The sequence below is a fragment of the Lontra canadensis genome, unplaced genomic scaffold, assembly GCF_010015895.1.
Source record: "Lontra canadensis isolate GAN:19392208 unplaced genomic scaffold, GSC_riverotter_1.0 scaffold3, whole genome shotgun sequence".
Lineage (NCBI taxonomy): Eukaryota > Metazoa > Chordata > Mammalia > Carnivora > Mustelidae > Lontra > Lontra canadensis.
Genome location: NW_022630997.1, coordinates 21,723,253 through 21,740,035, shown reverse-complemented (window position 1 = coordinate 21,740,035; position 16,783 = coordinate 21,723,253). Strand labels below are relative to the sequence as shown.

General features: G+C 38.7%; 1 protein-coding gene across 1 annotated transcript in view; it reads right to left on the bottom strand.

Moving 5' to 3' along the window:
- Nucleotides 1–1,213: 1,213 nt before the first annotated feature.
- Nucleotides 1,214–16,783, bottom strand: part of TCTN3 (tectonic family member 3) — an 18,192-nt gene continuing 2,622 nt past the window's right edge. Inside the window, exons 4-14 of the mRNA XM_032883729.1 lie at nt 16,386–16,513; nt 16,050–16,158; nt 15,781–15,896; nt 15,263–15,298; nt 14,485–14,565; nt 13,304–13,429; nt 12,176–12,283; nt 11,633–11,727; nt 11,222–11,375; nt 10,384–10,521; nt 1,214–2,041 (exon numbers count right to left, since the gene is read on the bottom strand). Of these exons, the coding sequence (XP_032739620.1) occupies nt 1,805–2,041; nt 10,384–10,521; nt 11,222–11,375; nt 11,633–11,727; nt 12,176–12,283; nt 13,304–13,429; nt 14,485–14,565; nt 15,263–15,298; nt 15,781–15,896; nt 16,050–16,158; nt 16,386–16,513 (1,328 nt within the window). The 3' untranslated portion in view covers nt 1,214–1,804. The remainder of the gene's footprint in view (nt 2,042–10,383; nt 10,522–11,221; nt 11,376–11,632; nt 11,728–12,175; nt 12,284–13,303; nt 13,430–14,484; nt 14,566–15,262; nt 15,299–15,780; nt 15,897–16,049; nt 16,159–16,385; nt 16,514–16,783) is intronic.

The window sequence follows — 16,783 nt, the reverse complement described above, 5'->3', positions numbered from 1 at the left end:
TGATTCCATTTATATGAGACGTCCAGAACAGGCAAATCTACATACAGAGAAAACAGATTAGTGACTGCTAGGAACCCAGGGGAAAGGGGAAATGAGAAATGACTGCTAATCAGTGTGGGCTTTGTTTTTAGGGTGATGAAAATATTCTGGAATTAGCGGTGACAGTTACATAAATCTGAATATATTAAAAACCACTGATTTGTATTTTAAAAGGGTGACTTACACAGTATGTGAGTTAAATTTTTTTGGTAGATAAATAGAGATAGGATGGTTTCATAGCACCTGGGCATGGGAATAAGCATGTGAATAAAGAAATAGAGGGATCAGATTCTAAGAAGGACTTGTAGGCTGTTGGGAGTAAACTAGATGTCTCCTACTCCATAATGTAGGGTTGTCACATAAGCTTATTCCCCTTTAAGAAGCCCAAACTGGAGACCCTGAATACTCCAGTAGCTTGTGGTCTGTTTTGGTACAGGCCTCTTTAGAGGTAGGGCTGCTGAATTCACATTAACATCTTCATAACGGACTCTACTGGGAACCATACAATCAGCTTCCCAGGTCCTGACCTCCCCTGTGCAGAATGTCCCTTGTACAGAAGCACTTCCTCCTGGTTTGGTAATAACTGCTATGAGAACCTTGCCACTTTCCTCCAGGGAGGTAGGTTACTTTCAGGGTACTTGGAGTGGGCAAAATGATAAACCCATCAGAGATGCCTTCTACAATTAGCATTTTCTGCTCATGAAGTAGGATTTATTATAACTAAGTATAGGCAATTCTAGATTCAGATTAATATGTTGTGGGGGAAAAAAGACTATCTCCCAGTTCTCTCTGCCTGTATTTCAAGTCCCCATATAATGAGCTCTCATGTTACTTACCCCATATCTTAGTGTCTCTTTTGCCCATTCAGTGTTTCTACTACAGTCACTTTAGGCTCCCAACCCTCTGGCTCCTGGCATCACCTTCACCCTTCCATGCTCCCCAACCAATCTTACTTATCATGTTATGTTTAGCTCCACTCCCAGGAAAAGAGCCCAAGTACTTCTATTTTAATGCCACTGTGCGATGTATGAAAGTTTTTCCCCACTTTTTAAAACCTCCTGCACATAGATAATCATGAGGTGATCACATGTCAGCTTCTGTGTGCTGCTGGAATTAGTACAACAAAGCTCTCAGTTTTGTTTCTCCTCACCACAATGGAAGAAAAATACAGAAATGAGCGGTAGGATCATTTGCTAGTAAAAAATGGGGGTCTGGGATTCCACAGTCATTTTGGAAACTGACTAGAAAGAGTTGCTCTCCTCACTCATGCCCGGACAGAGTGTGGCCCAAGGGAATGGGGAGAGGCGAGATGAAATCCTTAGCCAGCAGTTTTCAGCTCCTCTCAAGTCCAGAGGGCATCTATTCCCAAGTTCATCCAGGGGACAGCAGGAGCACGTTCCTTTCAATGCTGGGCCTCAGTGTGCCTGTGAGCAGATGGATGAAGATCTTGCAAAACTTCAGTGAGGCAAACACAAGCTGAAGGCTGGAGGCAGGGCTCTTTGTGTTCTTCCTAGCTTGAGAAGTAGAGAACCTAATGTGTACTTGGTGGTCTGCACAGTCCTAAGCAGAGAACCATGACAAATAAGGTATTTTTATTGCTTTTCGAAAATCCCTTCTTTCACATACAAACATTCCTTCAGTTAGGTCCTCTGTTATCTTATACACTCTCCTCTGGTCACGAGCAGGTATGGACCTATTTAGCCAAGATTAAGTAGGCTGTCTCCGAACTTCCCATAGGGAAAATTAATAGCTGGTTCTTTTTGTTTCACCTGGTTTCTAGCTTGAGAACTCCAAGTACTAAGAGACACAGGATAAGGATGGGAGAGGCTGAGCCTTTCTGAGAGTCTACTCCTCTGCTGAATGCCACTTTGAAGGGAAAAAAGAAGTCGAATGGCAGTTTCCAGTCTATTCTAGGTTGGCCCCTTGGAGGCTCTGGCTTCTGGGTAATGTCCACAAAGGTCACAACAGTTGTCAAAGGTACATCTATTATTTGCTGGGAATCCTGCAGGAAGAAAGTCCATGACAGGTCAGTGCTTGGAACCCATTCATATAGCTCTCTAACTTGATTGTTACTATTACTTTCCCTGAAAAAAGACCAAAACCAAATTGCTCTAAGCAGGATATGCCTTTTTCTCACATTGGTCCTATGTAGTTCTCATTCTATGATACACAGGAAATGAATTTTGTAGCAGCAGTCCACGACACTAGAACTGTGAACAGTTACACCTACCTAAAGGCTGAAAAACTGACTCTAGCTTCCCTCAAATGGGGAGCTGGCTGATATCAAAGAAGCCAGATGGGAAAACTGCTGCTGTTATGTGCTTAGCAGCTTTACCTTATCAAGTCTCAGAAGGCTCCAGGCTCTGAAGCAGTACACATGTGCACATACTAGTGGCATTTCTAGTCCACTTCAATTGCAGAAAATGTGAAACTTCATGGGAAAAACAAAGAACTCGTGATGTCAATAAAAAGCCCATCAGATTGACAGAATCTTAGGGTTAGAAAGGATCCTCTCAACCGCCCAATTCAAGTCAAATGAAACAGATGCTCCAGGAAGAAGGGACCTCATCAAGCTGACTCAAGTATCTTTTTTCTTTCCCCCAAGACTTTAATTATTTATTGGCAGAGAGAGACACAGCGAGGGAGGGAACACAAACAGGGGGAGCAGGAGAGGGAGAAGCAGGCTTCCCGCCAAGCAGGGAGCCCAATGCGGGGCTTGATCCCAGGACCCAGAATCATGACCTAAACCGAAGGCAGACTAGTAACAACTGAGCCACCCAGGCGCCCCTCAAGTATCTGATCTAATACTACACATAGCTTTTGGTAGATACAGTTGTAGCCTGATGACTGAAACAAGTTTATGTAAAATGAATTCCTTTTGTTCTCTGTGCTTACCAATCAGACTTCTGATTATAATTTGACAGTAAATAACTATCTTGTTGAACCAGAAATGATTATTTCCTCCACTCACCTTTGTCTACCCTGATGCTACATACTACCTGCTGTGGCCTTTGGCAACAATAAAACTAGGCTCTGGGAACACAACTTTGTCTGGAATAACCCTTCTAGGTACTTAAAAAAATGGGTATGGGGCCAATGCTGTGATGATCTTACATGTCATATTAACTCTTTGGAATCTTTTTTTAAAGCAGTGTAGTTCCTGAGGGACTTGGCACAGAAGTAATGTAACTTTTGGGGCACTGAAAGAACCACATGCATTCCAGGACAGCCAGCTTAGGCTAAAGCTGAAATGGCAACCCTGACTCCAGCCAGGAATGGAAGACTAGCTGAGACTAACGAAAGAAAATGGGGGGACAGAATATAACATGATGGCAGGCATGAGGTAGGGACAGAAAGTGGTTACTGAATTATACCCCCCCAGTGTGATCAGGCAACCACCCCTTCCCCACCTCAATAAGAGATTGGATAATTTAAATAAGAGAAATTCTGGATTTAGGGACATTGGGCATAAAGAAGGACAGAGTGACGTATGGAACTAAAAATAGAAAAATTTTTCTGTATAATGAAATCCTTTCCCTCCTTTAGCTCCAAAATGCTGAGAGATGGTCTTTATATCCTTGCCTGTCAGTCAGGAATCAGGAGGGTCTTTTCTGGAGAAAATGATCAGTTTCAGCAACAAGACAAAAAGACTGACATTTGACAGTTCCATAACCCCAAAAGCAACTGTACCTAACTGTCCTACTGTGAAGGCCACCAGTCAGCAAGTCTCATTCATGGGCACAGAGCTTTCAGTTAGCTTTAACTGCTTACTCTTAGGTTGGACAGACAGCTAGGGACTGCCAGATGTGTGGGGAAGCTTCTCACATTAAAGAGGAAAAACTGAACCAAGTGAACAGAATAAATAAAACAGAAAAATATCAGAACAAATAGACAAGGAAAGATAAAGATCAAAACTTAAGATCTTTTTTTTTTTTTTAAGTTTTATTTAAGTAATCTCTACACCCAAGGTGGGACTTGAACTCATGACCCTGAGATCAAGAGTCATGAGCTCTTCTGACTGAGCCAGCCAGGTACCCCAGATATTTAAATATATATAAAAAAGGATATTATGAAATGAAAGAGAAAATAAGAACTCTTAGATTTTAAAAATGGATAGTCAGAAAAAAAAATCAGTAAAAAGGTTAAAGACAGGTGAGGAACTTTTCTAGAAAGAACAAAGAGCTAAAGAGAGAGATAGACAATATAAAAGAAAAGAAAAAAAATTAGAGAACCAATCTGGTGACCCTGTAACAGATTAACAGGAGTTACAAAAAGAACAGAGAAAATTGTGTGTGTGATTATTAAATGATAACTGAAAATTCTCAGTTTTCAGAATAAGAAATATCCAAAATTGTTTGGCATAATGAAAAAAAAAAAACAAAAAACCTACCCAAGGCATAATATTGTAGAAGCTTCAGACTACTAGGAGCACAAGATCTTAAAATAGCTTCTGAACAGCACTGAGAACTAGAAGACAATGGAAGAAAGCCTTCAAATTGTGAGCAGAAAACATTTCTAATCTAGAATTCAATCTAGAATACCTGGATAAATGATCAACCATAATTTAAATGATAATAAAGATGATAGATGCTTGAATAAAGTTATTCTTAGGTAAACTAAAATAAAAATGTACTTTATGTGTGCTTTCTTTTCGAAGAGGTTATTAGATTTTGAGCTCCATCAGAACAAGAGAGCCAACCAAGAAGGAGAAAGCAGTGTCTGGCAAACAGTGACTCTAACACAAGAAACAAGAGGAATTCCCAGGATGATGGGAAAGTTCCATAACAACTGGTGGTCAGGAAGTAGTTTATACTACATCGAGTAATGGAGGTCGCTATGAAGAAAATACATAGGAAAAAGTAGAACTGTTAATATCTCATGCCAAGTTCAACTGTTTAGAAAACTGCATTGAGAGAGATTTTAGAAATGTTGGAGAGTGTGAGATGTCTTAGCTTTTAGCTCAAAGAAAACTAAAGAAATAAAATATGAGGTAATTATTAATTTCAGAAATAAAGCATTTTGCTTTCCTTGAGGACAGGGATGATGTCTATCTTGTTTCCATGCATCATATCTACAGCATCCACCATAGCACTTGGCACAAAATAGGCACTCAATTTTTTTTTTTTTTTTTTGGACAAAGGAGTAGAGGTATTTTTGGAGATAGGGCACCAATACAAAGTAGCAAGAGATAATAAAACACAAGGAAGAAAGCATACCATAGCTATTTAATAGCCAGCAGTTACAGATCAGTTTGACCCCCTTATTCTCTCAACATTGTAATTAGGATCCCTAAAGGTTGTGCTTCCTTCCTTCAGCACTATAAATTAATATTTCAAATGAAATGCCTTTTTTTCCCCATATATTAAAATATTGCCTCCATAACTGTGTGGAGGTTTGGAACCAATACAGTCTAGCAGACAGTCCATAATTAAAAGGAACTTGAATGCACTTGCCAGGTCACTGGATAATACTGAATGTTACTGGCCCATTTTAGAATTTGTGTTTTAGTACCACAGGAAGAACAAGGTTTCTAAGTTCAGTGTGTTATTCATAAATTCTGAAGACTCAAGTTTTTCTATTGCATTTTAAAAGTTATGTATAAGCAAAATTAGAGAATTCACATTAGCTTTAAAATGTAGTCAGAGGGGCACCTGGGTGGCTCAGGGGGTTAAAAAGCCTCTGCCTTCGGCTCAGGTCGTGATCTCGGGGTCCTGGGATCAAGCCCCGCATCAGGCTCCCTGCTCAGTGGGGAGCCTGCTTCCCGCCCCCCTCTCTGCCTGCCTCTCTGTCTACTTGTCTCTGTCTGTTAAATAAATAAATAAAATCTTAAAAAAAAATAAAATGTAGTCAGAGATGTACTTTCTAAAAGTGTTTTTCAAATTGCAAATTGTGACCCATTAGTGTCTAGCATTAAACAAAAAACAGAATCAACAACAGAATAGACAATATCACACAGTGTATTGCATAAAATATTGTTTCCTAAAATTTTTGTTTCAGTTTTATACGTGTGTGTGTGCTATAATGTGGGCTATGTTGTAAAATTCATTTCTTACCATGGGTGACAGCCAACAAAAATTGAAAAATATTGCTCTAATGCCTGCTTATCTCTTTGGTTTTTTTTGCTTTAAACCTTCTTAATATGCTACTTCTATGGAAATTTGGAACAAAAAAAGTTATGATGATAAAAATAATAACAATGTTATGATGAGCAATATTTATTGAGTATTCACTATGTGCCAGGAAATGTACTATTTTACTTTTATGCTCTCAATTAATATTTACAATTCAATGAAGAATTATTATTAATCTCCATTTTATAAATGAGAAAACTTAGATTTAGAGAAATAAAATAACTTGATTTAGACCTAGGTCTGACTGACTCAACACCCATGCTCCCTAAATTGTAAAAAATACGTCTCCAAGATAATCTAAAAAGCTTGATAATCCATTTAAAGATAAAGATGAAGTGAATAGGGGCGCCTGGGTGGCTCAGTGGGTTAAGCCTCTGCCTTCAGCTCAGGACATGATCTCAGGGTCTTGGGATCCAGCCCCACATCGGGCTCTCTGCTTGGCAGGGAGCCTGCTTCCCCTTCTCTCTGCTGGACTCTCTGCCTACTTGTGATCTCACTCTCTTTGTCAAATAAATAAATAAAATCTTAAAAAAGAAAAGATGAAGTAAATATTATAATTCTATAAAGGTTCAGAGCCTTGATCCTGTGACGCTACATTGTTCTTGTCACTCACTTATTGTTTTGTGTGTGTGTGTGTGTGTGTGTGTGTTTTAAACATTTTATTTATGTTTAAATAAAGAGAGAGAGGGGCGCCTGGGTGGCTCAGTGGGTTAAGCCACTGCCTTCGGCTCAGGTCATGATCTCAGAGTCCTGGGATCGAGCCCTGCATCGGGCTCTCTGCTCAGCGGGGAGCCTGCTTCCTCCTCTCTCTCTGCCTGCCTCTCTGTCTGCTTGTGATCTCTGTCTGTCAAATAAATAAAATAAAATATTTAAAAAAAAATAAAAAAAAATTAAAAAAAAAAATAAAGAGAGAGAGACACAGTGAGAGAGAGAACACAAGCAGGGGGAGTGGGAGACAGAGAAGCAGGCTTCCCGCCAAGCAGGGAGCCTGATGCAGGGCTCAATCCCAGGACCCTGGGATCATGACCTGAGCTGAAGGCAGATGCTTAACGGATGAGCCACAGGCCCCTCTACTGTTTTGGTTTTGACTGATCCAGAATATTCTGCAAAAGTAATTGTTTCTTTCTAGAGATAATTTTATTTTTAAATTTAAAAAAGTTTCTATTCAGATAGCATACATATTGTATTTTATTAATTCCCAAACTTAAAGGTCCCTTTAAATGCTCAATTAGTACAAAATTATAAGCAGCAAAGTACCATGTAGGTAAACCCTATTTAATTCATGGGTTTGTTATGAGGATGCAACATTTATTAAAAGAAATTTGTAAAAAACACTACCAGTAATTATCACAAAGTAAATGACAATAAATGTTTAGATATTATTATCATACAAGAAGACAGGGAAGTGTTTTGCTTAAATTCTTCCTTGCTTAGTAGTTTGTTTTTAACTCGGAGACTTCCAAAAATTTTGCTACTTCACTTTTTATAGTGAGAGGAATTTAAAGTGTTTCTAAAGCAACATCTATACAATGAAGTCATTCAGACAGTTTGATTCAAAATTTAACTAACCATCTAGCAGCTTCATTCCAAGGGTCATAAACACAAATGCTTACTGTTCTAAGTAGAGAACCCGAATGAGAGAGTGGGATGGCTAAGGATGGGTAGGCATAGGTGATGTGCAAGGGGCCCTCTATTTAAAAGTGGAAACAACCATTCAGTGACAAGAGATTTTATGCCAAGCAGGAGTGTAGGATTGCTATTGCTAGATTTTCAAGAGAAGTCAGAAATCTGGATGTCAACATGAAATTTCCTGATTTTTCAACGTGGCACAAATTTAAACAAAACAAAATACTGTGGGTAAAACGAAAAAAGTGTATAGTCTAACTCTAGCCCACAGCCTACAGTGTGCCACCCAGCTTTACTTTTTTTTTTTCTTTTAAAGATTTTATTTATTTATTTGATAGACAGAGATCACAAGTAGGCAAAGAGACAGGCAGAGAGAGAGGAGGAAGCAGGCTCCCCGCTGAGCAGAGAGCCTGATGTGGGGCTCGATCCCAGGACTCTGGGATCATGACCTGAGCCGAAGGCAGAGGCCTTAACCCACTGAGCCACCCAGGCGCCCCCAGCTTTACTTTCATGCCCTCACTCAGATACAGAAGCTGACTGACACAGCCTACATGAGACTGCTACCAGCCACATGGCCAGTGGGTAGGGAGAAAATCACAGGACATAGATCTTCTGAAAGTTTAACTCTTCTTTTTACTTTAGAAGCTTTGGGAACATGCACACTAGCTTTCTCTGAATAGTCTCTTGCTATTCTACGAAAAAAATTTCATAGGGAAATCCTGAGAGACAAGCCTGTGTGGATACGGATTTGAATTAGAGGACAAATAATCAGAATATAAACGCATTAAGAGAAAGTGAGTATGTTTATAGGACTTCAGGAGAAAATATCCACTCATGACTGAAGAAGTAAAAAAGTCTTTCGATACAGATGATAAAATCATCTCTTTATTATAGAAATAAATATTTGTATTTACTTAACTTTTCTGATATGACACTATTGTTTCACAACTCCTTTTATGTTTATAGGGGCATGGCAACTTTCATGAGGGTGAGTTTCTCAAGTCAGCCCTTAAAGTGACAATTTTTGTATAGTCAACATGACCTTTGCACATCCTTTAAATCGCCATAAGTAAAGGCATATGATTTTGTATATCCCACACCACTTCTCTATACGTTCAACACGGTAATTTTTGGTCCATGATTGGAATAGATTCTGTCTTCAGTTATGCATGAATGAAACACAGCTGAAATTCTCAATTGTCAACCACTTATGCCAGTTAGATGTGAACGACTATAAAGTGTGATTTTGTAGAGGGGGAAAACTAACCCAAAAAGCTAACCTCTCCTAAGTACTAGAATAAAATAATGATTAAAATATCTACATAAGAGAGAGGCACTGGGTCGCTTCCATGCCTAGGAGAACCAGAGATTCTGAGAAAGAATACTCCTGTGGGTATCTTCCCAAACTACCTGGGTGCTTGCAAATAAAGATACAGTTTAGAAAAACAAAACAATTTATTCAGTGTAGGATTTGTAACAGACTCAAAGAGTCTTATAGAAATACTGCTATTTTATTCAGTAAACCAATACAGAGAAAAAATGGAGTGCTCTAACTAATAATTTCGGGTAACTTGAGTTTCAACCCTATTTGTAGGAAAAGAGCTCTAAGGTACTCAACACTGTTATAAGAAGGAGCTAAAGATATTTTATTTTTGGCCTAATGTAGTCTCTAGTTTATTTCTTTTCTGGGATATAAATGCAATGACATATAGGTAATAATTTCAATTCGTTTTAGTTTTCATTAGAAGTTAATAAACTGGCATGCAATTTATATGTGAATCAGTTCACTGGGACTTAATCATTTTTGTTTTTGCAATTCTAAAGCTAAGGATTAGATACTAAAATCAAGGCAGATGTGTTAAAGGTATCTTAACACACATCATAAACAGCAGGTATATGTTTACTATGTAGTAAAATTATCTGTCTTAATGGAGTGCAACCAATCAAGAATTGATGACTACCAGCTAGCCCCAGCAAAAGCTTAAAGCAATTAAGCTTTAAACTCAGAGACTCTGATAAGTATGTGACTGTCATATTGAATGCACAGTTATGGGGAATGTTTTCTGTAGTTAAATCAACTGGTATAGTAACACTGGTATAATAATTGAAAAGACATTAACCTGTATTACAGTCTGGGTTCAGGAAATTAAAAGAGAAAAGAAACTGGGGAAAAGGATACAGATTGTTTTTATCATGACAACATGCTAATTTCAATAACCGGCCAGAGGGACTGACTTAGAAGTTGTGTCAGCTCATTCAAACCAAATGTTGGCTGGTAGCATAAATTGGCTCTCATTGTCAAAAAGTGATCTGCTTAGGGCGCCTGGGTGGCTCAGTGGGTTAAGCCTCTGCTTTTGGCTCAGGTCATGATCCCAGGGTCCTGGGATTGAGTCCTGCATCGGGCTCTCTGCTTGGCAGGGAGCCTGCTTCCTCCTCTCTCTCTGCCTGCCTCTCCGCCTACTTGTGATCTCTCTCTGTCAAATGAATAAATAAAATCTTTAAAAAAAAAGTGATCAGCTTATCATATAGCTTGTAAGACAACCTAGGCAATGCAAGGCTTAGTGGTCCTTTATGAGCCATGACTTACCTTTACGGATTGGCACCGGTATAGGAACCGGGCTCCTGACACATGAGCTTGTGGGTTGGACTGGAGGCCTATATATGCCCACAATACCTGGATCTCCAGGGAAACTGGTATGACACAGCAGGAAGTGCAATGCATAGCCTGTAGAAGGGTAAAGAAGCATCTGCTTGAATTGCTGATGGTTGCCTATAATCAGTTACCATGCATTAAGTAGCTACTGTTTTTTAAATATTATATATAACAGAGAAGGTAATATGTCTTAGAGAAAGAACACAAAAGTTCACAACAGATCATCCTATTAGATCTTAAAAAATTAATACTCTAAAATAGGAATGACTAACATAGAGATTAATAAAAGGTGAGCTCATGTACACTGGTTATGAGAAGTGTTCTATTAGTGGTGCATAGTCAGTGCTGTGGAACGCCAAGACAAACTGCCACTTCTGATTAAGGATGGCTTCATGGGACGGGGATGAGTAGTATGTGACTGGAAGAAGTGGTGGATGGTAAAGGAAATTCAGGCAGAGAAATGGCATATAAAAAGGTGTGCAAGTAGAACAGCATATGATGTCATGGAGGGACATTCATTGATTAAAAACTGAATAATGGCTGAGAGTCATCTATGTGCCAGGCAGGCATGATGGAGGCACTGGCCTTGAGCACACACTTGAGTGAAGCCAAGGATTTGGACACAGAAGCAGTGAAAGGTTAAGGAAGACATTTCCTTCTAGGAGAGTCCCATCATCTATAGAAACAGGACTGGTTTTAATTTTGATATCCATAATTTACACACAAAAGAGGAAAATAAATTTTTGTGAGAATGTGTTATTTGTCTCCTCACCGAAACACTGCAGTTGCTGCTGAGAATCCTCGTCCACTCACTCTTCCGGGCCGGGTCAGCATTACCAAAGATGGCAACAAGTTCTGGGCTGGTCTTTCCATGAAGAGCCTCATAAGTCTCCTGCTGTAAGTGGCTGCAAGCCACCTTTTTCAGCCTGAAATGAAACACCGCGGAGGCTGCAGTTCAATGTTAACATATTAATCCAAACATTAAAAATGATACTATAAAGTAAACGAGAGGAAATAATCCTTATTATTAGATATAGAAGACTGTCAGGAAACTTTTAGCAATATTAACATTATTTAGATTATAAACTCTAACTAGCATTGTCATCCAAAATATAAAAGTTGTCCTATCAACATATTCTCTACAGAGACAAAATTGTGGAAAGTGATGCAGAAGCAGAGTGACCTGAGCTTGCATCCAGATACTGCATTCACTCCAAATTGTACTTCATGTCTCTTAACAGAGCAAATTCCATCACCCTGACTCTGTAAGAGGGTCATCTGAGGCAGAAAGCAATGGTCAAGGATAGTATAACAGAATAAAAAGAAGGCAGATTGGAAAATTCACACTCTTATTGTGTCCTTAACACTGTATTTTACCAATGTCATGACATTGTTCAAGTCACAAATTTGTTTTTTAATCTAGTAATTGAAAAACACACAGAGACAAGAACTATTTCCCCCAAAATGGCTAACCACATAACAGTATAAAACTATTTCATTAAAACAAACAGGAAGTGAGTCATGATCCTTACCTTCAGCTAGTTTAACACATTTTAAAGCCTTTGGTGGCAACAACTTTGAGAACATAATGTATTAATGGCTCAGTAAAGAAAGTCCTGAATACCTAAAAAATCAGGGGACCTCAGAATTGGGATACCCAGAAGATGAGCAGCCACAGTTTTTCTCATCAGGCTGCAACAGGCTACCCAGCTCCAAAAAAGGATACAGGGTGACTTAAATCACCAGTTATGGCCAAAAGTGGCTTCCCAACAAGATAGCCAGGATTTCCACTTCTAGGACGAGTAAAAGAAGTAGCTATGCTCTGTTGAAAAGCCTGCGGAAAGAGGGAAAGTCACTTACAGAGGAAAGCATGCTCTCACACCTTCCAATGCCTGGCTTCATACCCTTCTTTATCACAAAGCAGTAAGGCCGCTGCACTGAACAATCTGGCTCCCTTCCACAGTGGAGCATTTTGCAGAAGTTTCTTGCAAAACTTCCGTGTTTTACTTTTTATTCACTAAAATAGGTCCTAAGTGATCTTAAAATTCTTCTAAGGATTACAACCAAGGATGGACCAACCCTGTTTCTCAAAAATTACTGTCAATTGAGGGCTATGTTCAGCCTGGCTAAAATGAGAAGAATTTAAACGTAATTTAGAAGTATCTTTTAATTAACTACAGATGTTCCAGAGATAAACTAAGAGACATGGGACTTGGTTGATCACTTGAGGGGAGAGTGAAGAAGAAACAAGAGTCTGCTAGGTTCAAAAAGAAGCAGCAGAAGAAAGTCAAAAGATAGTTATCAGGATTGGAAAGTTAGATTAAGTGGGAAATGAATAAAATGCTGACTGCTGTCACATTATATTTTGTCATGTTCACAAATATACACAAGCAAAAATTTGTTGTAAGTATATAAACTCAAATAATGCAGAAATATAAAGAGTAAAAGTGTGAAACAATAACCTGCTGAACACGCAAAAATATAAGAAAAGGTAGTTAAAGAATTTCTGTGGGAGGTTGGCTGAGTTTATGATTCAAAGTGACTATTTTTTTCTAAAAATGGAGTTTGGATTTGAGACTAAAATACTGCTTCATTGGGGGGCCAGATAATCTGAGAAAATGTTACTGAATAAATGTTGTTAAATATCGTTTGTAGTTAAATTATGAAATACTAAATGCTGAAGCCTCAACTGACAGATTGTAGGCCTTTTTTTTTTAGGCTGGGTGTGGAACCTTAGGCCTTCATATTCTTAATCTATTCTGCATGCATCACAGAAGCACAGAAATACTGAATTTCTAATTTCTAATTCAGTATTTCTGCTCCCCTTAGTCCCCCATAGAAGAAGGGTTCTAACCCTGAAGCGAATGATAAAGTGTTGCTCTAAGGAAGTGCCTGGCTCGACAGTCAGGTTGGTTTGTCCAAAACTGACAGAGACTTTCTGGATTCCAAAAGTCCCATTCGTCTCTATCTCATAGATGACCTGAAATACAAAAGTAGAAATCAATTAATATAAATTATTTAATGGGCCAATTATACAGAAGATTTTCTGTCTCTAAGAGTTTTATTATACCTGCATGAGGGTACAACATAGTGACTATAGTTAATAATAATTTATTGTATATTTGAAAGTCATTAAGAGAGTTGGTCTTAAAAGTTCTCATTGCAAGGAAGAACGTATAACTGTGTAGTGATGAATATCAACTAAACTTACCGTGGTAATCATTTCACTATATGTGTATTTTTGTGTGTGTATATGTATGTATATATGAAATCATGTTTTACACCTAAAACTAATGATATGTCAACTATATCTCAATAAAAGAAATAACTGAATGAGGGAGACTAAACAAGTAATCTTAAAAATACCAAACACAAATGCCATGAAGAGAAAGACTTCATATATCTACATTTGAAAAACAGACTGGATAGAGCTCTTTGAAAGGGTTCATGGGAGAAGTTTATGGTAAGGATTGAAAGGGGAAAAAAATGAGTTTTGACTGTGTGCAGAGAAGATGAGTAGAGAGGGAGCATGGAATGGACACCCAGTTTATTTGGCTCTCCCAATGTCTGAGGATGAATGAAGATAACAGCTAGAGATGGAAGTCATAAGCAATTGAAGGTAACCTTCGATTTCTGAGTAGTCTTTACAATGACGCTTAAGATAATTCTTCCTTCTGTAGGATGATCAAAAGGGAGAGGAGGAAAAGAAGTTGACTCTTCTATTTCAGAATTTTCAGATGATACTGATTTTGTCAACAGAAGAAAATGTGGTAAGAACTATAATAAACCGCAAATGGGTAAAGAAAGAAGAGTCAAAAGTAATCATAATCTTTTGTATATGAAATACTGGAGGATGGTAGCAATGGAAACTGAAATATGGTAGGAAGGGGAAGGTAATGGGTTCAGTTCTTGACATGTTAAGTTCCATGCACAAACATTCATGTGGGGTTGGTCTGGTATTTAATGGAAGATGAGGCACCTCTGGTAATGTTGATCAACAAACATCAATCCAGAAGCTGACGTCAGTGTCCTCACCTGGGAAACCACATTCTGACAAGTGTTTCCAGACAAGAAAGGAGGATCAGCTTCTGAGACAAGGGTTACAGGAACCTGGAACTAGCAAGGGAAAGAAGCAAATCAACTGAAATCAAAGCAGTATTTTCTCTTCTAGCTATATATCATGCTGAAATGAGTATTTTTCATTTTTGACCACCTTCCCCTCTCCTTCCATTGCCAGCCTACAAGTTAAGATCAAATATGATTTTAAGTCAGCTCTTCTCAATACCTATTTCTCAGAACATTAATTCCACTAGGTATAAAATAAAGGTTCCACAGTCAAATAAATTTTACAAAATTTTGTGAGTTTTTAAAAAAGTTTTTATTTCCCTTAAGTAGTCTCTACATCCAGTGTGGGGCTTGAACTCACAACCCCAAAATCAAGAGTTGCAAACTCTACTGAACCAGCAAGGTGACCCCAAATAAATTTTAGAAATATTATATTCGGTATTCCCCTCTTAGAGAGTACCAAGTCCTTTAGTACATTAAAGACTCCAAGAAGTCCACTCTAAATATAGTATTTAACTTTACTTAATCCAATGTTTCCCAAACTTATCTAACATTTTACGAACTTGTATTTCATGTAATGCTTATTAATCATATAGAACATACATGGGAAAAAATGTTTTAGATTCACACTTAAGAGTTTGATATATCACACATAGATTTCCTTTCACAATTACTTTAGACTGAAATTGACTCAGATGCAAAGGGATCAAACAGTCTCCTTCCTTTCCAGTGATAAACAGTATCATACCTTCAAATTCTGCAGATCAGTCATACCTTTTGGAACCTAGAATTAGAGAGTAGCAAGAACTGTGAGTATGTATACACCTCACAGAAAATATCCAGGAGCTTGTGGTTTCACGTGCGGGGAGGAAAAATCAACACATTAGAATGATTCTTCTCTTCTAACTGACTCTTTATACCAAAATGCTGTGAGTAAAGCTGAGGGGGGAGGGTTGGGCATACCTACTCTGAGCAGAGCTCTAGTGAACAGAAAAGCAAGAGGTTTTGGTAAAATAGTGAAATGTCATCCCCTGCCACCCTCCCAAGCCAATCCCATTATCCAGAAGGGAAGAATCTCTTATTCTGGACATATATTCCCCAACTCTTTCATCTTTCTTCAGAGGGTAGGGTTTCTGGGCCCTCTGTTTTTTTTATGTAGTTCTTAGGCATTCTGACTTTTAGTTCAGTGCTTTATCCACAACCCAACATCAGGAAGCATGCTGACTTTGTCCACAAGAGTGACAGCAGGGAGAGAAGGAATACCACCTTTAAGACTGTGAAGTTATAATAAGAGGCAGCATTGAGGGCTGGATCCAAGGTGCAGCTACTTGTCAAGTTCTTGAAGAAACGAGCACAGGTTGTACTTTTACTCTCCAGGAAACCTTAGAATGCAAAGAATTAAGGCAGTGATAAAAGAGAAAACCTATTTTATTTTTGTGAAAAGCAATTTTTAGATAGTTTTTTTTTTTAAGCAATTTCTAAGAAAGCCTATTTTAAGTGGAATAAAAAGGTTGGCACTTCTGTTTTGGACTCACCTGCAGGATTGTTCTCAGCACAGAGCCCCCAAGCTCCAACTCCCGCAGGCTGCCTCAGCAAGCTGATTACAGACCACGTGGGGAAGTAAGTCAAAATGGAGTCCCCAGCCTGAACAAAGTACAGTAGAAATTCATTCACAGTAAGATTGGACTGAACTCCACCAGAAAAAAAAAAGTAGAGACAAAAATTAACTCAAGGGCTTATGAATGTGGATAATACTGTCTTCTAAAAGAGTTGACCCCGTTGCAGGGGGGGTACCTCAAGGATACCTGGTCAACTGTCAGCCATGAGGGAAAAACCACACCAAACAATCCCGTCCCTATCCCCAGGCTCACCCTGTAATGAGGTGGTGGTGACTGGGTTTGGAATGTTGAAGTGAAGGATCCGCCTCCAAACTCTGTAGCCAGGGCCTCAAAGTGGGTTGCATTGACCTTTTGAAGCTTCTGGAAATAGTTTAATTTTGCTAAAATGTTTTTTAAAAGAAAAGGGGTTTAGATAAAAGAAAAATATTTATTTAGAAATACCTGGCACACCAAGTAACTGCTTTTAAAAAGTATTCTTTTTTAAAGACTTTATTTTTTGACAGAGAGAAAGAGATGACAAGTAGACAGAGTCAGGCGGGGGCGGTGCGCGGGGGGGTGTGGGGGGAAGCAGGCTCCCTGAGGAGCAGAGAGCCCAATGTGGTGCTCAATCCCGGGACCCTGAGATCATGACCTGAGCTGAAGGCAGAGGC